At 40.6% G+C, this 27,994-nt stretch overlaps 1 protein-coding gene across 1 annotated transcript; it reads right to left on the minus strand.

Moving 5' to 3' along the window:
- Positions 1-583: 583 nt before the first annotated feature.
- LOC147461268 (protein TIFY 10A-like) lies at positions 584-27,947 on the minus strand. The gene is made up of 5 exons (XM_086500457.1): positions 27,732-27,947; positions 1,942-2,015; positions 1,289-1,421; positions 1,143-1,200; positions 584-999 (listed from the first exon to the last, which is right to left on the minus strand). The coding sequence occupies exons 1-5, from the start codon at positions 27,841-27,843 to the stop codon at positions 894-896; spliced, it is 483 nt and encodes a 160-aa protein (XP_086356583.1). The 5' UTR covers positions 27,844-27,947; the 3' UTR covers positions 584-893.
- Positions 27,948-27,994: the final 47 nt, after the last annotated feature.

The raw sequence follows: 27,994 nt of genomic DNA on the forward strand, positions 1-27,994 counted from the left end.
GAACATTCGTTATCACAATTAAATATTATGTTTTTTGAAAAAATGTACCAATAAACTATTTAGATTATTATATACTTCAAAAATAAAAAATATTTGAAAAACCATTAGAAGCATTGTAACAAATTGGAAAAAAAAGGTGAAAGAAAAAAAAAGATTGTGTGTGACCCAATATTCAATGGCTCTGTTTAAAGACAAATATCAACCTCTCTCACAAAGACCTAAAAAAATATAAAAAAAGTATTTTTTTTTCCATATGACACTAAGTGACAAATTTTATCCAATGGTCCATAGTTGCACCAAAAAATCAACTCTTCACTAAGGACTCCTTACGTAGTCCAACAAGAATAAATCTAACATTTGTAAAATAAGCTTGCATATTTATTATCACCCTCAAAAGACACACCAATGGATCTTAATGTAACCCCTCACTAGCCAGCCAACCAACCAACAACTTACTTTTCATGTGCATGTGCTTCCTGGAACAAGCTACACAACGAGAAAGCCCGCACACCCTTTTGACATCGGCATATGTACATATTTTCATAAAAAAGAGGGTGTCCAAAATATATATAACATCATGATCTTTCTTCAAACTACTTTACATACATGTGAGTATAAAGATGAGGGGGTGCATGATGACATGCAAATATACAAAGTCATTTAGAAGCAACTTTCAAATGAGTACGATTGTAAAAAAAAGGGTCTAGTACTTTAAATTTTAGTGAGGAGGGAGAACAAGCTATTCCTACTTTTAGGAAAACCAATATTCTACTAAAAATAGGTTGGCACGCATGTTTAATTAGGGGGAATCAACCAAGATACCTCGCTTGGAAAAGCAAAAAAGTTCGGATCAATAGAAGGAAAAGGGAGCGAGGGGACGTGGGTAGCTAAAGCTATATACTATTAATTCTGTTTCCAAGCAAACAAGGTTGTTCGTGACTTTTGGCCTTCTGAAATGTACATTTGGTATTTCCCTTTGATATCTTTGATTCCTCCACCCTACAACACCAATTAACTATATTTGAGTTAGACTTTTAAAAGATCTTATAATTAAGTATATTATTAATTAACCTCAAACATTTGTAAATGTACGACCGTGGAAGATAATATTATGTTTATAAAAGCAGTAAAGTTCCAATCACCTAGCCTTTCGACTTTTCAAAAATCTTGCAAGGGACGCCTTTCTTGCAAAAGGAAGCTCTTTAAAAAAAAGAAATAAAAAGTGTAAGGAACATTTTAGACATGTGTAATATCTAAAACGTAATTAGTATAAGCATTGATCTCATGCCTCTTTGGGATCGTCGCTTTGATATGTGTTCACTAGGAGTGTTTGATATTGAACTGAGAAGTTCATTATTATTTGTCAAAGAGCTCCAATTTTGCATGCCTTGGCTCCCCATTAATGACATAAAAGCTTGGGCCTGCAATAAATTTTTTGGAAAAACAAGGCAAAAAGAAAATCTCAAAACCACCATCTTTTCATAGAAATATTTTTTGTGAGATATACATATAAATAAATAAATATATTATATACACTTGACCTATATTTTAGTGACAATTAGTAATGTATAGTTATGGATATTAGAATCATTATGTAGAATCTATATCATGTTTAGATTCTTATGTTGCCTTCTTGCATTGTACCAATTTGTGAGAAGCAATGAGCCTCTAGTCAAGGATAGATATATAAATATAGCAAAACTCACAATTGTGAGTGATTGTATTAGAATGCCACCAAGAAATATACAAATCAGCCTCAAGCTCATGCCGAGCCTTGAGGGGCAGATAATTACATCAGAGCCAGCCTAGTTATATTAATATTTTTAAATGGCATACCTGCAACCTCCACTTTGGTAGTTTGAATGCACATGTACATAAATTATCTAGGACACATTATGAAACAAACATGTGAGATAATAAACATAATTGACACTTTGTTACCTTTTCTAGAGATATGTTGTTATATAGGTAAACCATTCCATCATAGAAAATTGTGAGCTGCTGAGTTCTACATTCTGTCATAAAAAGCATGAAGTTGGAAGTAGGATCCCAAAATACTCTGCATCTCTAATCTTACAAACAACATTTAACTAAAATAAATAGAATGGAAAAAATATTCAAAATTAAAGACCAATTTTTTCTTGAGTGTAAACCTTGCAAGTGTTTCCTTCATAGAAAATTTGTTCACGTTTGCAATCATAGATACTCAACCTTTATAATTAGACCAATCAAGGCTTGGCTTGTTTATGATTGGGGCATAGGCCTCTTAGTGGCAAGGAGGTTTTATGGTGGCATCCTCTTGGTTCAGATGCTGGCTTTATTGGCCACTGACTCCGGTATAGCTTTTGGTGGCAATTCCAAGGTGGTTGATCCCAAATCAACAGTATTAGGAGTGTCTTTTGGGGCATGGTGTGTGCCGATGGTAGCAATGTCTCCATGGGGGTAGCCCAAGAGAACTCTTTGGTGAAGGGGACTATGAGCCCCGCCCTTGTGTTGACATTATGTTTGGTATGTCTCTGGTTGATTTATCTAATTGTAGGCTTGATGGAATAGCTTAAGCCTCCCGTGTTTTGACTGGTTTATTTTTGTGGTGATATGATTTTCATGGTTATCTTGTGATGTTGGGGTGATGTTTAGCAGGGTTGCTACATTAGGTTATGATGTAATTATTTGATGGCAACCTCTTTCTGGCTAGCTTCTCAAAGATTGCACAAGAAAGTAAGGAGATAATGTATGTGACAGGTAAAGGCAAAACTCGGATGATTGGCTTAGTGCGACCCTCGCCATCCGGTTGAGCCTTGCTGTGCAAAGGATTGGGATTTTGGTAATACTAGGTACTTCTAATTAGGATTTGATGGTCCCTCAAGGCCCACATGAGCTTAAGACTGATTTATGTATTTCTTGGTGGCATTCTTATACAGTCACTCACAATTGTGAGTTTCGCAAAAAAATAAATAAAATTGAATTAGGGTGGAGAAGAGCCCAAGAAAAATAAAAAGAGGTTTAGGGTTCGTAGGGGATAGCATATTTTTACCTTGATTATGCAATACCATTTTAGGGAATGCTGGATATAGAGCTATGGCACTTGGCACATCGCTATTGGCGGAGTTAATATTAAAGACAAGATGATAAAGAGGAGCTCTGGTAAAAAGGGCAGCGCGTTGCTTTGCTAAAAATAAGCAGAAAAGCAGCCATCACCTTAAAAAAGCAGCCGCAAACCCATCTTATATAGCAGCCGCAGCCACCACACACACACAAACACACACACACACACACACACACACACACACACACACACACACACACACACACACACACACACACACACACACACACACACACACACACACACACACACACACACACACACACACACACACAGAGCAATTGACACATAGTGCAGAAGAAGGTTGACGGAGAGTGCATAAGACAAAGCTCAGAGAGGTAATACTCCAGTCTGCGTTACTGCTTTTCCATGAAGTTTTCTTGGTGATGATGATAAAGAGTCTCAACTGAGAGAGAGAGAGAGAGAGAGAGAGAGAGAGAGAGAGAGAGAGAGAGAGAGAGAGAGAGAGAGAGAGAGAGAGAGAGAGAGAGAGAGAGAGAGAGAGAGAGAGAGAGAGAGAGAGAGAGAGAGAGAGAGAGAGAGAGAGAGAGCGTTGCATCTCTGCCGAGAGAGATGTAGCTTACTGAGAGCCTCAATAACAGCTTCCCCCTTCATGACAATGCCATGTAGCTGCTTACGGCCTTCTATAGTGGCCTCTCGCAACCCCTCTTGCATCGGGTAGGGATTGCACTCACAGCCCTTCCTTCAGATGATGCCAACCCCTGGCATCCCCTCTTGGCCCTGCATCTCTCGGCTCTGTACATATGCCACTTTGGGTCCCCTTTCCCATGCATCCACTCCTCTTTACCCTCTGGAGAGCTTTCCTCTACAGGCTTCCGACTCCTGCTAAGTCCTTCCCATGGCACAGCCCACTAACCAGGCTATAGCGCTGCCATCTCCCTCCTCCTACATGTATCATGCAGCCCTTTGTTCTCTAGCACAAGCCCGCCTCTAGTCTTTGACTGCCGGCTCTTGTCCCACCTGGCTACCAAGCAGTGCTCTTATCTGCTACCCTTCGCACTTCTCCACTCACCATAGCTCCCGACCCTCTCTCCTATTGCATACAGCCCTGCTTACAACTCCTACCCCTTACAACTCTGCAAAACCACCAACCATATCGATCCCCTTTGAGTACTCAGTTCCGTGCATGTTGTCGCTTCCCTCCTCCCCTCCAGTGCTCGTAACACTTTTCATTTCATTTAAACATCACAATGTCAAACATGCCCAGTGCCAAAAGAGAGAGAGAGAGAGAGAGAGAGAGAGAGAGAGAGAGAGAGAGAGAGAGAGAGAGAGAGAGAGAGAGAGAGAGGGAGTTTCCGTGCATCTTGGCTCATTCCAAATTCTAGAGAGAGAGAGAGAGAGAGAGAGAGAGAGAGAAAGAACAAGAGAGTTTTATTGTCGTAGGAAACTATCCCAAGAGACCTTAAAGACCTAGCCGACGAACAATTGAGAGAGAGAGAGAGAGAGAGAGAGAGAGAGAGAGAGAGAGAGAGAGAGAGAGAGAGAGAGAGAGAGAGAGAGAGAGAGAAAGCGAGATGCTAATATAGACCCCAAAAAAAAAAACGATAATATTGGTAGTCTAACGTCGTAAGAGACTATCCCAAGAGACCTTAAACATCTAGCCGCCGAGGAGCTGTTGAACGAGAGAGAGAGAGAGAGAGAGAGAGAGAGAGAGAGAGAGAGAGAGAGAGAGAGAGAGAGAGAGAGAGAGAGAGAGAGAGAGAGAGAGAGAGAGAGAGAGAGAGAGATGCTATTGTAGACAAAAATAATAATTTTTTAGTGATATTGTTAGTCTAAGAGAGTTTTAACATCGTAGGAAACTATCCCAAGAGACCTTAAAGACCTAGCCGACGAGGAGTTGAACGAGAGAGAGAGAGAGAGAGAGAGAGAGAGAGAGAGAGAGAGAGAGAGAGAGAGAGAGAGAGAGTGACAAAGTGTAGCCTGCAAAAAATCGCAAGATGCTAATATAGACAAAAAATAAAATTCACGATGATATTGTTAGTCTAAGAGACTGTTAACGTCGTAAGAAACAGTCCCAAGAGACCTTAAACATCTAGCTACTGAGGAGCTATTGAACGCGAGAGAGAGAGAGAGAGAGAGAGAGAGAGAGAGAGAGAGAGAGAGAGAGAGAGAGAGAGAGAGAGAGAGAGAGAGAGAGAGAGAGAGAGTGACAAAGTGTAGCCTGCAAAAAATCGCAAGATGCTAATATAGACAAAAAATAAAATTCACGATGATATTGTTAGTCTAAGAGACTGTTAACGTCATAAGAAACAGTCCCAAGAGACCTTAAACATCTAGCTACTGAGGAGCTATTGAACGAGAGAGAGAGAGAGAGAGAGAGAGAGAGAGAGAGAGAGAGAGAGAGAGAGAGAGAGAGAGAGAGTGCAGTCTGCAATCGCAAGATGCTAATATAGACAAAAAGGAAAAATCACAATGGTAGTGTTAGTCTAGGGCTTTCCGATTATACTGTTGAGTAGTAGCCAATTACTTTTTTGAAGTATAATTCACGAAGATATTGTTAGTCGAAGGATTTTCGATTTTCTAGCTACCTCCAAGTGTGTGTGTGTGTGTGTGTGTGTGTGTGTGTGTGTGAGAGAGAGAGAGAGAGAGAGAGAGAGAGAGAGAGAGAGAGAGGGAGTCTATGTGCATCTTGCGTAATTCATGATCATATTGTTAGTCTAAGGCTTTTCGATTATACTATTGCCAATTACTTTTTTGAAGTATTTCATGATGATATTGTTAGTGGCCATGTTAGTCCTTTCTTAAAAATTACTGCGTGCATGCTTGTTCCTTGAATCAAATGTAAGAAAGCAAAGCTAACAAACTATCGTCATTTTTATTAAAAAAAAGATTTTACTAAAAAAACTAGCCCCTCTAACACTAGAGGAAAAGCATAAGCCCCCCTTCAACACTGGAGGGGATAAAAGTGGCAGGGGAAGGGCACATTCCTTACGATATTATAAAAAATGTGGAGAATTGTGCCAACTCCACACCATACTTATGTATGGTTTTTTTTTTCACAACACACCAGCATTCTGTACACGATGTTTGCACAAAAAAACTAGCATTTTGCATGTGCATGTTGCTGAATTGTACGGTTTACTGCAATAAATAATTCCATGTTCTCAATTAACGTAAACCTTCTGCATTGCCTTTTTTTATTGAGAAACCATATTTCCTTTAGTGATGAAGGTTGCCAATCTATTATGCAGTACTATGATGTTGTTGATGAAAATGTAGGGATCAATTGATTTCTAGTATATTGTTTACTATCATCAACTTATCGTTCCAAGTTTAGAGGTCGTTTTTTTTTTGTGTGCATATCAATTTAGGTTATGAAGAAGAAGAGTGAACTTTTTTTTTGTGTGCATATCAATTTAGCGTCTTAAGAAGAGAACTGAATTTTATTTCTGTTGTTGAGTAGGTGTGAAGGATTGTATGACTCTCCAAAAGCCTGATCACTTTGACATCAATCGTCCTCTCGATTGCAAATGTCGTACTCTCCCATTCCTACATGACACTCCAAAAACATGATCTCGTCGACATCAATTGTCTTATTGATTGCAAATGTCGTCATCTCCCATTTGTGTACGTCCACGTGCATGTTGATGTATTGTACGGTTTACTGCAACAAATAATTCCATGCTGTCGACTAATGCAAAACTTCTGCATTGCCTTTTTTTTATTGAGCAAAAACCATATTTCCTTAACACTCTGCCATTGGTTGGTGATTTAGTGAACAAGGTTGCTCATCTATTATGCAATACTATCATGATGCTGCTGAAAATTCAGGGATCAATTGATTGCTAGTATATTTTTTAGTGTTATCAATTTATCGTTCCAAGTTCAGAGATTGTTTTTGTGTACATATCAATTTAGAGTTTTTTCTTATACATATCAATTTAAGGTTTTAAGAAGAAAAATGAATTTTACTTCTGTTGTTGGGTAAATCTGAAGGACTGTATGACTCTCCAAAAGCCTGATCACTTCGACATCATTCGTCCTCTCGGTTGCAAATGTCGTGCTCTCCCATTCACACACTATAGTCACCATCTCATTTGTGCACCTTCCCGTCTTAAACTATAAAATTAAGCTTAGTTCTGCTGTGGCGTAAATATAGGGACCTATATGACACTCGAAAAGCATGATCACTTCGGCATCAACTATATTATTGATTGCAAATGTCGGCATCCCTCATTTGTGTACATCCTCGTCTTTAACTGTAAAATTTACCGCACACCAGAAGCATGATTACGTCGATACCAATCATCCTCTCAATTGTAAATGTCGTTGTCTCCCATCCAAACACACTGTGGTGATTGCGTCCTTTTTACACACCCCCCATTTTAAACTGTAAAGTTGCAATTAGTTATAGAACTCCATTGTTTAACTTGGCGACTACAAAGATCCGATCCCGCTCTACAACATTGGCTATCATTTTGATCCAACACATGTCGTTCCGCCTAACCGAGCCACTTTCTGTTAGTTCCCATTGTAGGAGCACAATTCCCATTAGTTGTTACCCTTAGCACGCCATCCAATGTGAAACAATTGCACTTCCTATTAGTTTGTACGTGGAGGGCCCATCCTAGGTTACGAGCATCGATCTTGCCCAAACATATTGCATTGTTTTACCAACTATTTGATGTCATTTACAAAATTCATTTATACACACTAATTTATTCAATACAATACTGGTCATTGATGCAAGAAATGTCGCTCCCCTTTGGAGCTATGAAGTGATAAATTCTCTCGCCAATACATCATAATGTCGTTTGAATGGTTGTAGGTAAAATGCTTCCCGATCAAGCAGTGCAATTGAAAAAGAGATTACGCACACAGTTAGTGCGTGTAGTGGATGCCCTCACATTAGATGAGATAACAAAAACCTTGCGAGATGAGCGGCGCTTGCAGGCCTTGCTCTCTGAAGTGTTCCGCTCAATAGCCTCGAAGTTTGAGGGTGCAGATATTAGTGACTTGCAGCATCTTCTCTTTAGTATTGTTGGAGACATGCCAAAATGCGCTATCAACCTGAGAGCTGACTTGCCACAGGGCATACAAATGGAGAAATTACAACATTGGTATAACTGCTGGAAGATTGAAAAGGAAAATCCTCTCGCGCAAGGAATATTGACACACAGAACACCTTCAGCAAGAAATTGCGGAAGGAGACCCTTCAAGATAGCAGAGGATTGATGTCTAGTTTGCACATTCAGAAAACTATATTGAACTCATTCTTCTCTGTCACCTTGGGCATTCCATTTGAGGCTATAAAACGAGGAAGGAAACTAGGATCTGGGTCATATGGAGACACTTATGAATGCAAGATCGAATGGATTTCTTTCCTTCCGTCCAACAATGTGTACTGCTGTAAGGAATTCAAAGGTCAAGCAAAACAACAATTCAAATCATTCGCAATCGAGAGCAGTGTTGACCTCAATCACCGAGGTATTGTGCGTGCTCTTGCACATACAATTCAATCACCATGGATACTTATATTTCCTTATTTCAATGGATCTTCCCTTGGCGATTTGATGGAGTGTGTGCCTACACCTTTTAGAAGCATCAATGAAATTGTACTTGCGATGGGTGATCAAAAACACAAAAAACCAATTGAACTGGAGTTGCAGCGATGCAGGCTTATCATCAATCATGCTTTGTCTTTGATTCATACACTAATAAAAGCTTTGGCATTTTCACATGAGAATGGAGTTATTCACAATGACCTTCACCCTTGGAACATTATGCTAGACTTCACTAGAGAGGGAATACCAATAGTAGGCATTATAGATTGGGGTCTTGCCCTTCGACCACCGTATGAGAGAAGACCAACAAATATTCGTAAGCCAAAAGAGCATGCCAAGAGGCCTTGGCAAGCAGCCGAACTACTGAATACCAGATCTACATGCCCGTGGAGCAAATCAACAGATGTATATGCACTTGCATGGGTCATCAATCAGCTCGGTATTTTTTGCAACGAATTTTGTGTGTATTACAAAATTGACTTGATGCAAACAAGTATTGCTACAGAGATTGAAGCCATACAGAATATAATCAACAATGCCTACCTTCTGGAGAATCCGTCTGAAAGAAAGACACTCTCGTTGAAATCTGGAACATTTGCATATGCACCCCGAACAATGCTTGCGTCCCATCTCTGAAATGTGTATTTCTTTTTTCCCCTGATCCTAGAGAATTTAGCACAACTACCAAGATCTTTTTATTTATTGAGCTGAAAGTTCCATTATGGTTTGCAATAGTTCTTTGAACATTAATTTGTTGCCTACTTCCATTAAATTCATCCCTTCTACTTCTTTTTTTGTCGTCCAATTTCATTATATTAGTCCCTTCTAATTTGAATCGGACTAACTTGTATCTATTGTGTTCATAGTTGCATTTAAGTGTAGGTCTTCTCAATGGCAATCGCTACTACGCTACGTGCTACCTGCAAAAGGCGCCGTGAATACGGCGCTTTTCAAACTATGAATAGACAAAAAGTTCTACTCTATCCTGTTGCTTCTTCATGGTTTAATGTGCAACATATTTATGAGGCTTGTCAAGAAGAATGCAACATCACAGCTCGCAACATTTCCATTTGCGGAAGTTGTGGCATTTGCAACCTATCACAAAAAGATACCCACAACGATGGTCTTAATACCACACGCACGAAGCTAGCAAGTGCAACCTTACTGCAAACAATTGCAATGCATAATCTCAAAGTGAATTGGACTTGCTGTTCTGCTTGCCTGAAAAGTTCACGAGCAAGCAGTGTTGTCATCTTGCAACCCGACTACATACAAGCCATCCTAAACACAAATCAACTAATTGTGCAACTCCTTAGCTTCATCGATGTTACAATCAGCGTCACAAAAACAGAAACTGCGGTTGCAAAAGGCTTGCTTGATAGAAGATCGCTACTTGACAATCCACTAATCTGCTGGTCGACAAAGAAAAACATGTCTCGGCCAACTTCGTTACTTGCAAACACGCCACTAGCAGCCGTGCTAGCATACAACATAAAGAATAATCCAATTCTGAAGAAGTACCAGTGCATCGCTGAGAAGCCAAACAAAAGGACATGTATTTGTATTCTATCAGCATCGGCTATACAGAATATCGTAAGGGACCACTCAGAGAACAATCCATTTGAACTTATGCAACAAGCAAAAGCACAATGTGAAATTAGCATATTCCAAAATTTGTTCAGCACAACAAAGAGAACTGCATTTACTGCTAAAGACAAACACAAGTTTGGTTCCATACAAATACATGATACCACTTATCTAAGCGAGCGGACAGTCAGTTTTCAATACAATGGAATTCCGTCTCATGAATCTGAAGTGCAGGATATTACATTAGAATCAGGGATATTCCCTTTCCTCTTTCCCACAGGAAAAGGAAACTACCAAGGAGAATTCGACTTCAGTGAATACATTAGAATGAGAATCGGAACTTCCTTCTCTGTATACACATTGTACAAGCCATATTTAAATGCTCATGATGTACCAATTGAAACAAGCTATCATGATTGCAAACTCCACAAACAGTACATTTTTACAAAGGGATATTGATAACTACAAACGAGCACACACCGCGGCATCTACACATGATGTAGTGAAGCATATTATTCGATACAATCTCCCAGCCACAATGCCAGGTACTCCACCGAGGCATCGACGAAACTTGAGAGACCTCATAAAAATGGTGGACACATGGGGACTACCACATTTGTTCTTGACATTCACTGCTGATGAGGTTTCCCAAACAAGATGGCAAGAAGTCATCACAATTCAAAAACTTGCTCAAGGCTACAACCAAGACTTCAAGTGGAACGATTGCCCTGTAGAGTGTGCAACACTGTTCACCTTCGCTTGCACGCTTTCCTGAATAAACACATCATCAATGGAAGCAGCATACTTGGCCATGTAGAACATCACATGGTGCGCTACGAAGTGCAAAATCGAGGATCATTGCATGCACATGTCATACTGTGGATCTCTAACGAAGATTTGTGCCGAGTTACAAATGAGATTGCTGCATACATACCAATAGAATCACAAGACACCTTCACCACCGAGCTGCGAACACTCATTACCACAAAACAGATACAAAGATATAGAGACTCTTGCAGAGTCATGGGATCAGCTAGAGTGTGCAAATACAGATTCCCGTTTGAACCACAGTATAGCACGACTTCAAATATGGATGCCTGTACTGCTAGATGGCTTTACTACCGCCCTAGGTATGACCATCGAAATGTTGTCCCGTACCATCCCACAATCTTGCTTCTATGGAAGGCACACATGAATATTCAAAGAGTCACAAATTCATCTATATCGCATTACCTTCTCAAATATGCAATGAAACTAGAAGCCCTTGGAAAACTTAACCTCTCCATAGAGGATGCAGCAAGGCTTTGACTTCACGGCTTGGACAAAGTAAAGCTTCAACTAATTGCAACCTCTGTATTATCAAAGCCAATATCTGCGAGACAAAGGCAGCAATCAATTGTTTGAAGATTTCAATCATCACAAGGAGTGAACGGGTTGAATACATCGACTCCTCTCTACCATCACTACAGCAAAGGTTGCTATCTCGTAGCCAGACTATAGTCATGTATCCAATTGATTTATATTGTGCAAGGCCCCTTCATTTTGAAAATATGACATTCTATGACTACCACAGAAGATACAAAATTTTGAAGCCACACGAACATACTCCTGTACTGACTTTTCGTGATGCTTACAACAACAGTATCATAGAGAAACAACGCCTCGTCAGATTTACAGAGTACGATCCTGGCCATCAAACAGAGGGATTCTTCTTCAATGTCTTGTTGCAAAAACATCCCTTTAGGAACGAGATGGAACTTCTATCACAAACCAACACACTCTCTTCTTACTTCCTGGAGTGCAAAATCCATCGGATCATTCTTCATGATGAAGACTTGGAGATGTACATAAATGAGTACACCCAACACAATATGCTCGTCTCTGAAAATACAGGACACACTTTAAACCTCATAAAACAAAAGTTCATCCTCAATCGTGAAGATCCACTCACTTGTACAATGAATGACACAGTTGAACCAGGAGTATCTCAAAGTCGTGCTACAATGCTGAAGCTACTGCAAGAGTTCACTGAGACCAACAATGCAGCTTTGACCTCTCAACAACAAGAAATCAGGCCTGAGTAATGGCCTCCATGTCGTTACAGGTGTTCCAGGATGTGGAAAAACATTCCTCATAAAATTCTTCACCCCAAGCTTCATAAAAAATAATAAGACCGTTATCCTGGCTGCATCAACTGGAGCAGTGGCCGCTCACCTTAGCAGCCTTGCAACCATAGTCCACTATCAATTCAGGATCCCCTTGTTCTAAGCAACATTTCCCACAAGCAATTCATCCCACAGATGAAAGATTTGCCGCTATACATGGTGCCAACGTCATTATCATAGACGAGATATCAATGCTAACGAGTACAATCTTCAATATGGTCGTTCGCTAGATAGTTAACATCACCAACGGAACACTCCTTGACCCATTCAGTCCGAAGCTCATATTGATTTTTGGGGATTTGGCGCAACTTCCTCCAGTCTGCCATCATCAGGAGCCATTATGCCATGTTTGCAGTATACAAAACTCATCTTACATCGCTGCAGCCACTACCCACAACATGACCTTCTCAATTCGCCATGCTGTAGACCCCACTTACGTCCAATTCTTGGATACGATCCGTGTCAAGCAACCAACATAACAACAAATAGCAGAAACGTTGTCACAGTGTGTAATTAATGAAACTGAACTCCTGCGAGTAATCGATGACGCTACTACACTGATATGTACTCATAGGGAAGACGTATATAAGTACAACAACTTGATTCTACAAAAGTCTTTCTCGGCATCTGATATTGTTGCCATTCCACTGAAGACCAATGCTCTTGACGAACCATTGTTGCGAGAATGGTTCCAAGACAAGGAATTCCATGAGATGGATAATACTGCAATTGGGGCTAGATGTATGATTACAGAAAACATTAACTTGGCTGTGGGTGCTGCGAATGGATCCACCTATCGTATGCTTTCCTATTCATACGACTGTACCGGTCAAATTGCTTCTATAGAAGTAATGCTACTTTCCATTGATACCACCATGACAATACGAAGGACTAAACATGCTACAAGAGCAATCAATTGCAAATGGTTCCACAAAAGCACATTCCCTTTGTCACTCGCGTACGCAATCACTGGACACAAATCTCAAGGAGCTAAGATATCAAAGAAAGCCATCCTCATTATAGAACAAGATTTCGCCCCAGGATTGGCATACGTCATGTTCTCTCGAGTGACAGAAAGACGCCATCTCAAAATATTGAACATCCCAACCCCAAGGATGTTCTGGCCGGCCAGTAGAACACTCCCCCAATGGTTAGACATTTCCTCGCTTGTCTTTAGACATTTCCTCGCTTATTTTTAGAAATTTTCTGGCTTTTTTCCACAAACAAGTTCTCTAGCTCTTTCGGTCTTTCATCTCGTAAGGTGCATGGACTACGCAATCAATTATTTGACGACAATTTCCTTGACTGCAGATTTTCTTCATAGCAAGTAACAACCTCCAGCATCTCCTCATGGACACCGATCAGGTAACCATTCCTCAAATTAATCTATGTTGTAGCTAGATTTTATGCCATTCAATATGTACAAAACTCAACCATCATATTTCTCTTTCTCTATCATTCAGATATTCGATAAATTCATCGACATCGCTGCTACCTCAAAACCAAAAAACAATTATTCTGCATACCCATCTTCAAATCAAATGCGCCTAGCAAATATGACTAGTGAGGCTCCGAGTGCATTCATCAAAGGGTTCTGCACGACTCAACTCCTCCACTCATACATCAATAAATGCAGCAATTGAAACAAAGAATATAGAAATAACGAGCTAAAGTTGGCAACAGGTACTTCGAGCTCTTCATATTCTTGTATTGCAAACACTACAAGTTAACAAATTTGGTTGCCTCTACAACATCTATCCTTCTTTTCTACAAGGTTACAAAAAGAGATACTACTATTGTTGGGCATTGACTTCGATGAGTCAAACAAACTACTGCTAAACACAGAAGCCCAAGAAATACTGAACACAAAGACTACTGGTATCACCACCTATGCAATCGAGATGCTACACTACGGTTACAAAATTGCCCTCAACAAATTGGTCGTTCTCGACAAGAATACAGCAAGCCAGGCACTGTCCAACATGGTCAAAGAGTTTGGGAACAAATTCAAAGGGAACGAGAGAGCAATCTTAACTAATGAGAAATTCACATGGCATTTTAATAGAGACCTTTTTCATGCCCGGTTCGGTGAGACAACTGATCCATTTCGAAAGCTTGAACCACTACATGGTAACCATACGCACCCCTTATAGAATATAATTATCTGATTACATACTAATTCAGCACATTACTTCAGTGCAGGACATCGACAACGAAACCAACAAGGAGATCCCCAACAACATAACAACTTCACAAGAGGAAGCAGCACGTTCCGACACTGTTCCAGCTCCCAAAAGACAACGACAGATGAAGAGAGCTACATAGTTTACTCTATTAGGTGCAAAATCAATAATCGTGTTTACATAGGCATGACATCCGATTTTGAAGCTAGGAAAAGAGCACATGACAAATCCACCAAAACGGATGAAACATGATGTGCCGTCCTTTCCCCCATTTTGTCAAAACTTTGAGTTTCATGTACTGCACAATACACACGATAGGAGAACTGCTATTGCACTGGAAGCACAAGAGATAATTACTCAAGATGCAACATCCACGAAAGGATACAATAATTTGAAGGACATCCTCCAAACTGCAAGAAATACTATTATTTAAAACACCAAAGAAAAATATAGCAGATTCTCTATTATCATTAGACTTTCTTTATGCTGTGTTCTGTTCAGGTTATGTTTTGCAAATTTTTTCTCGATATCATATTATGTTTACCTTATGTTCTTGCTTTCCTCTACATGAACATCATTCAACTTTCAAATTTTAGGATTCAACTGTTACCTAGATGTCTTGCAATAACATCAAGAGAAACAGACAATCCATTCTAGCAACCCCATGTCTAATACTTCTACAAAAAATTATCAGCTAATAAGAGACAAATCATGTAGCAACAACTTATATATTTTACAAAAAAATTATAAATGTACAAATGTTGCACCTTGTCTTCAACATATTAAACAACACAAAAAAACAATTGCATTAGGTTATAACACTGTTCTGGACATCTACCAAGGTTGAGACTATATTATTTTTTGAAACAAAATAAGAAAATATAGTTGCGAACTTATGCCATCTTTATTTAATTGCTTTGTTCAGTGTCTTTGTCATACAACGTTAATCATTGGCTACAACAATGTCTTTTTTTTTCCATTCAGACTATGACAGACTTGACTACTTATCATCTTCTTTAATTTAAATGCTTTTTCTTTTCATTTCAGTTTACAATGGGTAGGCCGATCCCAGCCGATCTGATTGAACAACAGCCAGACTTTGAGACTGCAATGTATAAGTTGCAATACTATCTTTACCCACATTTGCAAGAGTGGGTGCTCAGACACTACATGCATAAATGGACTGAGTTCATTCCATGGCCAGTTCAACCACCTATCCCATGGCATCCACATTACATCACTTGGAACACACTCGGTCGAGAAATCACCATCGACATCGCCATGCTGTCTGGTTGCTCCACAAAACACCAGTGTATGTTGTTCGTGCAGATTGCGGACGTGCTCGGCCTAGTCGAGACTATAGAATTAAATTACTCTAACGTGGTCCCCAACCACCTTCAGTCAGCTAAATAATTCGTTTCGCGCTATTTTCCTGTCAACCAGTTAGTCACACGTGCAACTTTGAAGATCATCTTACCGATATAGCCCTTACTTCGTGCATCAAAATCGCCCTTGACAGATGGGTGTTTGGGCCCGGATGTGTTCCAAGTGGACGTGATTGCCACAAGGAGTCCCGACCTATGGAGGCAACGTTTGCTTTTGCGATGGAGGGGAAGAAGTGTGGATTAGCAAACACTCGAAGACAGAGGAAATGCTTCACAGTGTCACCATGCTTAGCCTTGGTAAGGGCGAAGACGGCTTCGTGGTGCAAGTTGACTTCTGTCCAAGCCCGACTCTGATGACTTTGGTAGAATGTTGTGCCAAATTTGTTTTGCTATACTTCATGGGCAGACGGATAACGTCGCAAGGCCTATGGGATTGGATTGAGGATAGATCTAAAGTTCAACACTTTACTTACTGCAGCTGGTAATGGCTCTAAGTATATATACAAGACATGTAGGAAAACGGAGTTTTTCTAAGTGTTTTTCATACAATGGATAACATCATGAGCTTCTGCTCGAGAGGCACCACATACCTATCTAGGTACGATTAGGGACAGGGGACCGCCGGCCCGGTGCCCCCCCCACCGGGCCGGCGGTCCCCTCCCCCCAATCGTACCTAGCTAGGTATGTGGCGCCTCCCTCACAGAAGCTCATGATGTTGAGATAAGTCACAACCTGGGAGAGAATTTGTCCAAAACTTCTTGTGGTAGCATCGTGTGCTTCTGATAAGGCTATGCACGATCTGTTGTTACATGGTGGGATTTTGAAGGCTTCATCCTTGCATATGCTATGCCTTGGACCCCGCAATGTTGCCCTGAAGATGAGATTATGCGTTTTTGCCCAGTGTGGGTGACCTTCAAGAGCCTACGGTTGTGCCTCAATGAGAATATTCAATCCATCGCTTTGAAGTTAGGGCGTGTGCTCTTCCTTCCAAAAAGGCAATGGATGAGAGATGGTTGGACTTGATGTCAAAGTCTGCATTCTGTGGAATATGGACAGGCCCATCCCCCAAGTACTAGGATCTCATTATGGGCGATTTTGGAGCTTTTTGACAAGAACTATCATTTGCATCATTTCCCCACGCATGCTAGAAGTGTTGCACAATTGGTCACTTTGCTCAAAATTTCCCTTTGGCTATTATTACCTCCAATCCTGTGCTCAAAACCACATGGAAGCGCCTTGATCATGATCCCGAGAAGCCACCAGTCGAGGATTCTTTCCCTACCACAAAATAGGCAGTTAGGACAATGGAGACTATGGTCAATGAAGGTTGTAATCATCTTGCACCTAGGAATGAGTAGGGGGAAAAAAGCTCTGACAATGGGTGCTCAAGGGTGGCCTTGTGTACCAGTGAATCCTTTGGGCCTTCAACTCCTTGCTTTGTTACAGAGGATGTACGAGGTGAATCCGTGAATGAAACAATTGAGATCAATGCCCTCTAGTTTCAAGAGAAGTCAGAAGATCAATGCCTACTCACAGAGTGCTTGTGTGCGGAGGAGGGGACAAGCAATGAAGCTCAGATGCAAGAAGTCTTGGGGGAAGTCACTACGAGCGAGGGCAGCCACGGTATAGACTATCAAGTGCTAAAGCTCCAACTCCTTAGCCATTTGGTGGGGGTCGTTGGTACGACGATCCAAAATGTTTCGCTCATCGAGAAGAATTGGAAGTGACTGCTCATTCTACTTATGTCATTGGAAGGGATGCATGCTCGGGGGCATGTGGGGTTAGGGTAGCAGACCACCCTACATGGTGGCACTTCCGGGCAGTGTTCGGGAAAAGTGTGCCTCAGCTTAGCCTTGGGCCGGTTGCAAAATCAAAGTAGCCGGTTGAGGGGAGGGCAAGAAGGGGAAAATTCCACTTAAAATACATGGAAAATAGTTCAATTTTTTGCAAAAAAACTAGCTGGTATTGTAAAATTTCCGAATCAGATTTCTCTTGGAAGGATTTTTGAATATTGGTTCAGATTTGTCTTGGAAGGATTTTGAATGTTTGTGAAAATAATTTTTCCCCAACACTGCTTCCGTGGCCAGTATCCTCCTGCTCTGGCTCGCTATGTGTATCTATGGTAGTAAGTCTATATATGGTAATGTACTCGGTTATGCCTCCATAAAAGGTGAGGATGTTACGTGCTTGTGTGGCCCTGGCTCGAGTTGAGAAGGGCACTGTTATAGTAATTTTTCTATAATATAATATAACCTCTCACATAATGTGAGATTGAGAAAAAAAGGGTTTTTTTTTCTAAAGATGATTTTAGGGCTTGAGGGAGCTCCCCTGCAGCCTGCGAGGCTCTTATGGGCGGGGAGGCTTCGGAAGGCTTGCGACATGGCGGGAGGGTGATGTGGGTAGTTGGTCCTTGATAGTCTCTAGTGGTTTTTAGTTGTGGGATTGGGTGTCTCTTGGGTGGAGGATCCCGGCAACCCCGTCCAGTGCTCCCCCCTCTCGCTTGTGCCATCTCCCTCAATTTTTTGCCTTGGGGGAGGCCGCCCCTCCTAGCCCGTTCTGGGCTGCAACGACAGTCGTGTTCTGGTCGGTTTTGAAGGTGTTGGCGGAGTGCTCTCTGTAGAAGGGAGTAAGGTGGTGGCAACATCTTCACTCCTGGTGGCTTCTATGGACAAGTTGTGGAGGTTTGGGGGTGCTAGGCTCACCCTAATAACCCGAGTTGTGGTCGTGGATGGGTGACAGTCATCCTCTACAAGCACAAGAAGTTTTGGACAAATTCTCAAAATATTTCCGACATTGTGACTTATCTCAACATCATGAGCTTCTGTGAGGGATGCGCCACATACCTAGCTAGGTATGATTGGGACCGGGCCGGCGGTCCCCTACCCCCAATCGTACCTAGCTAGGTATGTGGTGCCTCTCGAGCAAAGCCTTGCAGTTTTGTCATAAAAGGACAATAGGACAAAATGTGCAGATGTAAGAAGGCTTTGTATGGGTTGAAGCAATCTCCTCGTGCTTGGTATGAGAAAGCTAACACTCATTTGGTCAAACAAGGCTTTCATAATAGTCCAACAGAAAGCACATTGTATGTAAAGCGTGAGGGTGATGTACTTCTCATTGTCGTATTTTAGGTCGATGATTTGTTGATCACTGGACCAAATGAGAGACATATTGCTGAATTTAAGGCGGATTTGAATGCTACTTTCAAGATGAAATATTTGGGGTTGTTGCATCATTACTTGGTATACTATTTAAGCAGTGTGATGGTGGTATTGCCTTGTGTTAGAAAAGTTATATAGAGACATTGCTATGTAAGTTTGGACTTGAGGATTGCAAACCTATTGCCACTCCCATGGAAATAGGTTTGAAGTTGAGTCTACATGATGCTAGCTATCCTGCTGATGTCACTCTTTACTAAACTGCTGTTGGCTGCCTCATTTATGTATGCAACACGAGGCTAGATATTCATTTTGTAGTCTCACCGGTCAGCAGATTTATGCATAGCTCAGGGTCTAAGCATTGGCAGGCTGTCAAGAGGATTTTTTTCTACCTTAGTCGCACTTTACATCTTGGCTTGTTTTATCCCAAGGGGAGATCATTGCCGCTAGACTTACATGCTTTTTGGGAATCACATTGGACTGGTTGTTTTGACATGTGAGTGTCCACAAGTGGTTTTTTTTTCATGCTTGGTAGTTCATGTATATCATGGTTGAGCAAGAGGAAACCTACTATGGCCACTTCGAGTTGTGAGGCTGAGTACAGGGTAGTCTTCACAGCTACGCTTGACTGTGTATGGCTCAGACTCCTTATGGATGATTTGGGTGTTGGACAGGACATACCAACACTATCTACACTGACGGTCAGAGAGCATTGGCAATTACGAGGAACCCAATTTTTCATGCTCGCACAAAGCACATTGAGGTGCATTACCACTATGTCAGGGAGAGGCTCTCAGCAGGAGAGATCAGCTTGGCTTATGTGCCAACACAGGACAACCTTGCAGATCTTTTCACAAAGGCATTGTCTCGTGAGAAGCTTGAAGCTTTCCAACCTTGCAAAGCTCATGATGTTATCCACTATATGAAAAACATTGAGAAAAACTCGGTTTTCCTACATTATAAAATTTCTAAATCTTCTTGTGAAGGTGGCCTCTTCCACCCTATCTCTTGCTTCATCAACTGTGTTTTTCTCGGTAATTATTGGGTGTAAATGTTTTTCTCTTAATTGTTGGGTTTGGGATCCCACACACACACACATACTCAAATCATAGTTACCCGGAACGGGGAACAGAGAACGGCAACATGCATAAAATGCCATTCCTTGTTTCGGATACTCACGTTTGAAACACGGAACGAGGATCGGGAACGGGAAATTGGGATGGGAACAGGGAACGGGGACCTGAAAATGGCCATTCCTTGTTACTATGACTCAAATTGCTTTTGAAAACCTTCTAGTGAAGAGGTTTGTACCATTTTACATACCCCATTTGTAAATTTAAGTTGGTAATATTATATAGGTTTTTATGATATGAAATTGGCAATATTTAACATGTTTTATGCCCATTTTCATACCTTTAAAACGAAAGATGAGTAGAAATAAACTTCTCCTTTTCCCTCGGAAGCCCATGATGCATAGTAATATAATGGTAGGGTAATCCAAGAAATGTTGAACCTAAGAATCGGCTAGAGAGTAGACTCAATGAGCAAAGAACAGAATGAAATGATGAGAGTGGGAGTCTATATACAAGCACACGGGGACGACCTAAGCAGTGCTATAGTGAAAGGAGGTCAAATGCATGCTTAGGGGAGTTTCCCATTGTCCTTGGGAAAATAGAATCTATATTGAGTTTGAATCTTTAGCACCCTCCCTCAAAATCAACATTCTACCAAGCCTGAGTATGCTCTATGGACCACCTTACTTGTCTTAGGGTGGATGATAACTTTAGCCCTTACTCCACTGATTGTCAGAGATCATCAAAGTCGATGTACAGGGTTCCTTAGCAAACAATGCCTTTGTGCCCACTTTCATCAAAGTTGCTTTCCCTGTTTTGGCCATTTTCCTACGCATCTATGAAGGTAATAATCAACTATTTAGCAAGTCTCATCAAATATATACCGTATTGATATTTGAGACTTTAGACCACCATTGTAACAGAGTTGTAGCCACAACTTTGGTTCTGAATGAGAGGGTCCCCACGAGGACTAGACATAACGTCAATGATGCTAGTAATTGAACAAATCAAGGATCGGCTTAATGGCAATGCAATCATTGAAGCCAAGCCTTTGCTCGTAGGTTAGGTCCCTTGTGCCCCGCTGCAATATCATCAATTTGTGATTTCAGTAGTAGCGATCAGCTGATTAATTGATGCCATTAAAACCCTTTGGGGTCTTCTTGGGCTCTTTTATTTGGCAGTTTAGTAAAATCATTAAGTTTTGCTTAAGAGTAATCCAAGATTCTTTTTCAAACAAGTGAAGTTTTTTCAAACAAATAAAAGGGTCACGATGGCTTTCTAAAACAATAAGAAAGTGATAAAATCATTAGGTTGAGTTTAACTGGAATAAGTGTTTAGGAAAGGGTTAGCCTTGAGACGGTTGAAAATCGAGACTAGCCGGTTGTAAACCACGGTAAAGGAAAAAAAAAATCGATGAAATATGTGAGAAAATAGTTGAAAAATGTTACAAATTTCAACATTATTGCTAGTATTTTTGGCTTGTTTCTTTTCAAGGAGGAAACTCGACTGACGACTGCTTAATAAAAGAGACTTTCTCGAACATCGGTTAAAATTAATCTATATAATGCAAGAAAAGGCAAGCCATGTGAGGCTGTAAAATGAAAGGTGAAATAAAAAGAACTCAATAATATATATATATATATGTATATGTATGTATGTATGTATGTATATATATATATATGTATAGAATTTAATGAAAATATGCAAGGTGAAGCTTCAATTTAACATTCTAAAACAATAGAATGCAAGAAAAGTCAAGTCATGTCAAGGATGTGAAACGAAAGGTGAAATACAAAAAATCCATTAATATTTTAAAATTCAAATAACATTTAAAATCATCAATGAAAACATTAAAAGTATGCCAAAAAGAAAATAGAAGAAAGAAATGAAAATTGTTAACTCTAATGGTTTTGTTTTAGTCAATCTTGGTTTTATCAGGATATGAAATGAAAGGTGAAATAAAAAGATCCATTAATATTTTAAAACTGAAATAACATTTAAAGCAAGTTTTAATCATCACTGAAAACATTGAAAGTATGCCAAAAAGAAAATAGAAGAAAGGAATGAAAATTGTTAACTGTAGTGGTTTTGTTTGAGTCAATCTTGGTTTTGACCCAAAAGGTGAGCTTCCAAAATCTTTAAATACTTGGAATATGTGGTTTGTGTTTTAAAGTATAGAAGGAATTTTATTTTTCCAATTTTCCTTGCAAGTGAACTAACTCAAGTTTGAATAGTGCAGGATCTACGAGGCTAACCAAAAGGTCTTCACCGACTGCATGGGTTTCTATAACAACGCAACCATCACAAACAACAAGAAGTTCTACTGGATGGTTGGTACACTCACCTCCATCATATGATGGACGATTGCAAGGCTGAAGAGGAAAAACTCAGAAGTCAGCACTTCAATGGCCTTCAACTAATTGTGCATCTCTAGGATGCCCTGAATTCTCTGTCAGGAAGTAGCTAGCCGGGTATGATTGTAAAGGGTTAAGGATTGCTGTAAATTTTTTTGTATCTAAAGGCCTTTGTAATCTCCCATGAAAACTATTTTTAGCCTATCCGCATCTTCCCAAATATATGTAATGTTGTTTCTTTTCTAATAGAAACCTCCTCTCTCCTTTTATGGGAAAAGAAGTAGAGAAGGAATTTATGGATTCTCTAGAGCTTGGATGAAGAGAAAGAGAAGAGACATCTGTGATTACCTTTTTGGCTTTCTAAAAGAAACCTTAGTGTTGAGTTGGGTTAGGGAGACTTTTATTGTTTTCAGCACCATGATGGAGACCTACCTTTCATTTCACAGGATGACATGTCTTTACTTTTCTTGCATTACATTGTTTTAGAATGCTAAAGTGAAGCTTCACCTTGGATAATTTTAGTACATTTTACACACACACAAAGTACACACACATGTTTTTTTTGCATTCTATTGTTTTAGAATGCTAAAGTGAAGCTTTACCTTGCATAATTCTAATAAATTCTATATACACATACACATATATTAATTAGTTATTTTTATGTCACCTTTCATTTCAAAACTTCACATGGATTTATATTTCTGGCATTCTACAACTTGATTCCAATCATTGCTAACGTTTGAGAAAGTCTCTTTTATTTACGCGGCTGCTGGTCGAGTTTCCTCCTCACAAAGAAGAAAATTAAAAATACTAGCAAAATTTTTGAGATTTGTAAAATTTTTGAACGACTTTCTCACATATTTCATCGGTGTTTCTTTCATTTACCATGGTTTACAGCTAGCTAGTCTCGATTTTGAATCGGCTTAAGACTACGCTGAAGCAATCCTTTCTCAAACACTGATACCAATTTAATTCAACCTAACAATTTTATCACTTTCTTATTGTTTTTGAAAGCTGTCGTGACCCTTTCACTTGTTAAAAAAGGAAAGGGTGGAGTGGGACAATGATGGGTATTCATTATTTTCTCTCTTGAAAAGAGGGAAAGTGGAGTGGGCCCAGCAAGAATCTTGGGATGTTTGTCATGAAACTATTTCTCAAAATGAAAAGAGGGGCAACTTTGAGGGCCTTCATCCCTCCTCTCCTCGTACTTGGATTGAGCTCCCATCCAATAGCCCACATGGCCTACTAACTTTGGATTCCATTGTTGACCCTTGATTTGAATAGCATTAAATGGTCAAATTTGAATTCAAATAGTGGCCTACCTTTTCATTCAAAGTTCCAACAAGTCACTCTTCAATGCAAGATTTGAAATAAAATCTCAACCCATTTTTCCATCAAAATTTTCAACTCGTCCCTCTTGAGACTTTAATGCTACCTCAAACCAACTAGTGGTTTCACCGTCCAACCCAAAATATCTCGTGGCCTTTTTTAAAAGAAAGGCATCCTTGAGGAATCTCATTAGAGGCCTGACAAACCCAACATTTTGGGCCACATCACTAGATCTTGGCTTTAACCTTGTGATTAACCTTGGGGCAAATTAAAGGGCTCAAGCAGGAGATCCCAAACAAGTCCTAATGTTTTGAAGGTTTTGACACAACCTCAAGGTGAATGTAGGAAAGCAAGCTTTGGTACTTTAGTGACACCTTCTAGGCAGCTTTGAGTATGTATGCAGATGAGATTGCATGGCTTGCCTGGTTGCGCCGTACATGCTTGTAGCAAGATGGAGATGTGAGCAATGTAGAGAAGTAGAAGCGTAATGTGAGTTGCATAGCTATGTCTTACATGCGCGTAGCAAGATGGAGATGACATATCAACCACAAGAAGATTTAGAAATTTTCTCATGCAGGAAAACGGAGTCTTTTCCAGTGTTTTTCATACAGTGAATAACATCATGAGCTTCTGCTCGAGAGGCACCGCATACCTAGCTAAGTACTTTACACGGGACTCGTTCACAAGAAGTTTTCACAATAATTCCCACGTGGGGCTAGTCACAACGTGGGAATTATTGTGAGAATTTGTCCAAAACTTCTTGTGAACGAGTCCCGTGTAAAAGCTGATGATTGGGGAAGAAAGAAATGCTTCAAGATTCAGGCTTGTGCTGATGTGAAGTTGTGTCTACATGGTGGGGGTTTGCGGATGAGAGATAAGTGGCTTCTGGTGACCACTCTAGCTCTCTCAACTCTCTGCCCCAAATTTGAGGAGGATGCTCCAATGCTGAGGCAAAAACCCTTTTTTTGTGGCTATGTTGTGATCGCAAAGTTCTGGCATCCTTCACCCATGAGCCCTTCTAAGAGAGCTTCAGAGAGAGGGCTTGCAAGAGGAGAAGACATAGCTCAGCTCTCCTAGAGGAGCTGATGTGAAGCAAGTGTGGCGATGGCGATGATGAAGCAAGAGGAGGCACAAGAAAGTTGCGTCTCTCTCTCTCTCTCTCTCTCTCTCTCTCTCTCTCTCAGCCAAGGTTGGTATGCGATGACGAAGGTGCTAGCGGAGGCTGCAAAAAGGCCAACTTCTCCTGCGCAATGCCGAGCGCAGCCCATCGTCCTCTCCAATTGCGGCCATGTCTACTGCTAGCTAGCTAGCATGCAGCAAGTGCTACGTACCCCATTGCCCCTTTGCTCGTATTCCCTCTGTTCATCGGCCATGATCCCACTTCTCCTTCTCATCCTCGTCATCATCATCGGGAAGAACTTACCCTAATTCCTTTGCTCGTAGGACGACGGCTTCCTCCCATGAAGCAATGGGCCTTCCGTTTCCCGAAAACTCATGGTTGCCACTGTATCTACAAGATTGCACGACTACGTCCTTCACTGCCAAAAAATATCCTCATCCACTTCGTAAATTCAGCTCAAACAGTTATCTCTCTCTCATAGGCCGGAGCTCGAGTGCAGGTCTGTGGCATGGCGATGGAGCATGGGTGTGGTCCTCTCTCTCTCTCTCTCTACGAGGGTGGCGAACGTGGTAAAAAAATTGCCGCATAAGTGGTATTCTTTAAAAAAAAGAAAAATTACCAAAATACCCCTCTAATTTGTGGAAATTTTCAAAATACCATTGTATCTATTTTGGTTGGATTATTCAAGCTTATCATTCCTGTATTCTTTTCTGACCAAGATCCGTTTTCGAGTGCTTAGCATGTAATTTGTCACAAATTACCTCGCCAAAAAGGGCTTTTATCTACAAATAATGAAGCAATTCATCTCCAAAGCCTACATAACCTACTCAAATTCTAGTTTTACTATCTTGTATTGATAGACATTCAGTCTTCTTATGAAAGGTACAAATTTTTTAATCTTTCGAAAAATTTAATCTCACAATCAGGGGTATTTTGGGAATTTTTTAAAATTTCAGAGGGGTATTTTGAAAAATTATGACAAAATATTTTGGGAATTCCCATAAATTAGAGCGATATTTTGGTAACTTTTCCCCAAAAAAAAATCCTATCATCCATGTAATATAGGATATGCACATCATGAAATATGAGTAAGTCGCATAATAACCATACCTTTTTATGATTCAATCTTGTCTTTGCAATGAGTCTGTTCTATATGCTTCAACCAATTTAAAAATAGTGCATTTTCAAAAAATAACTTCCCCTTTTTCATTAGGGAAAAGGGAAGGCATCACTAAGGCCTCACCCTCTTGGGGCAAGCCAAAAACAAAAAGGCATACTCTATCTAACCAAATTCTTAAAAAATTATAGGTTTATATTTACAATAAGGTTTTTCATGGCATTTTGGGACATCCCGTAAGTTTCTTAAGAAAAAAAGGTTTTTTTATTTTGTTTTATTCTAGTAGTCGGGAATGGGTACCCTTTTTTGTCTCCCCAAAACAAAGCGGAAAAAGATATATACAAGTTAAATACAAAAAGAAAGAGACAGTAAAGACTTCAATTGCACCCATACTTGGGCAGATGCTTTTGTCACTAGCTAGTTTTGCCTAAACTACGTCAGGACTCGTCTCCCCAAGAGGCCATGCTTATCACTCTCCTATAGAAGAGCCCTTGACAGACCCACGTCACTAAAAGTTATGGGCATGATAGCAACCAAGTATCTCAGATCAAAGGCCTAGGTACTGCGAGACTTGCTTTGGACTTTCCTTTGGATTTTCCTCCACAAAATAGCTTATTGCTCACCACGCTAAGCTGCCTTGAAACATGACGATTTTCCCAAAGGAAATGCCATATCCGTTTTCCACCTCCCAATCCCGTTTTGGCGACACTGACCCCCCACGAGGGGAGGGTACTTGAATGGTAGGTTAGGCATCATCTGTTGTTGCTTTGAGAGTATAACATAGAGTATAAGTTTAAACATAGCAAGGAGGGTATTATCCCTCCATTTGCCTATGCAAAGCACTCAAGTACTGGAGCTCAAGGAACTTCGCTATAGTGATGTGTTTGGCAGTTCCATTGCTCGAGTGCGGTTCACGATGTAACATGAGGGTATCCGCTTCGTACGAGCCTCTCCGCCAAGAAGGATATCAAGTCTAAGAAAAAAAAGGTCAACGTATTACCTCATGAATAGCATGAAAGTATAGGGCCTTGGACAACTCGCGTAATAAGTAGGGTAAAAGTGCCATTTTAAGCACACTCAAATAAGATCCGATCGTGAATTGTGTACATTGCATCAATCTTGCTGATTTTGGGTGCAATGTAGCTGAGAACACCTACTATCAGAACAATTGACTTTGTCACTGTTCCGACAATGCATACAGTTAGCACGGCACAGGTTTTCACCTTCACGTGTAAAAAACATGTGTCCCCAAAGCTGGACAGACCCCTCGGTTGGAAAAAGGATAGCGCAATGAAATTTGGACATGCCATGTAAACCGTCCCACCACTCGTTCGTTTTTTGTACGTAAAGTTTGTCCTTCCATTGGAGCCTGTCCGCGTATTGGGGCTTTTACCCTGTGCGAAGTGGCATGTAGCAGGGTGACAAACAAGAGGTCGTGGGTTCAAAAGATTCTGGCTAATGACATACCCCCTCTGTCGAACTTACCGCAATATTGAAGGGCTCTCTAGTATAAGCTCCCCCGGGGCTCTCTCTCTCTCTCTCTCTCTCTCTCTCTCTCTCTCACACACACACACACACACACACACACACACTCTGCAAAAGCACGTTCTTAGAACAGGAATGGATTGGTACCTGCGGTGAATGCAGTCGGATCTGAGAAAGAGCTCGAAAAGTGAGCGGCTCTCGCAGGAGCCAAGTGCAGGGAATCAAGGGGAGTAGCTGAAGCTGCAGCTGCTGCGTCCATGTTGTCGCTGCGCGCGCGCGTGTGTGTGTGTGTGTGAGAGAGAGAGAGAGATCCAGTGGCGCCGCTTATAAATGCGTGCTTCACAGAAACAAGCTTTCCAAATCCCAGACAGACTCAAATTCCAACCCTCCTCATATACGACTGCTTGCAA

This window comes from Adiantum capillus-veneris, chromosome 3 (assembly GCF_014529385.1).
Source record: "Adiantum capillus-veneris isolate H3 chromosome 3, ASM1452938v2, whole genome shotgun sequence".
NCBI classification, from domain to species: Eukaryota; Viridiplantae; Streptophyta; class Polypodiopsida; order Polypodiales; family Pteridaceae; genus Adiantum; species Adiantum capillus-veneris.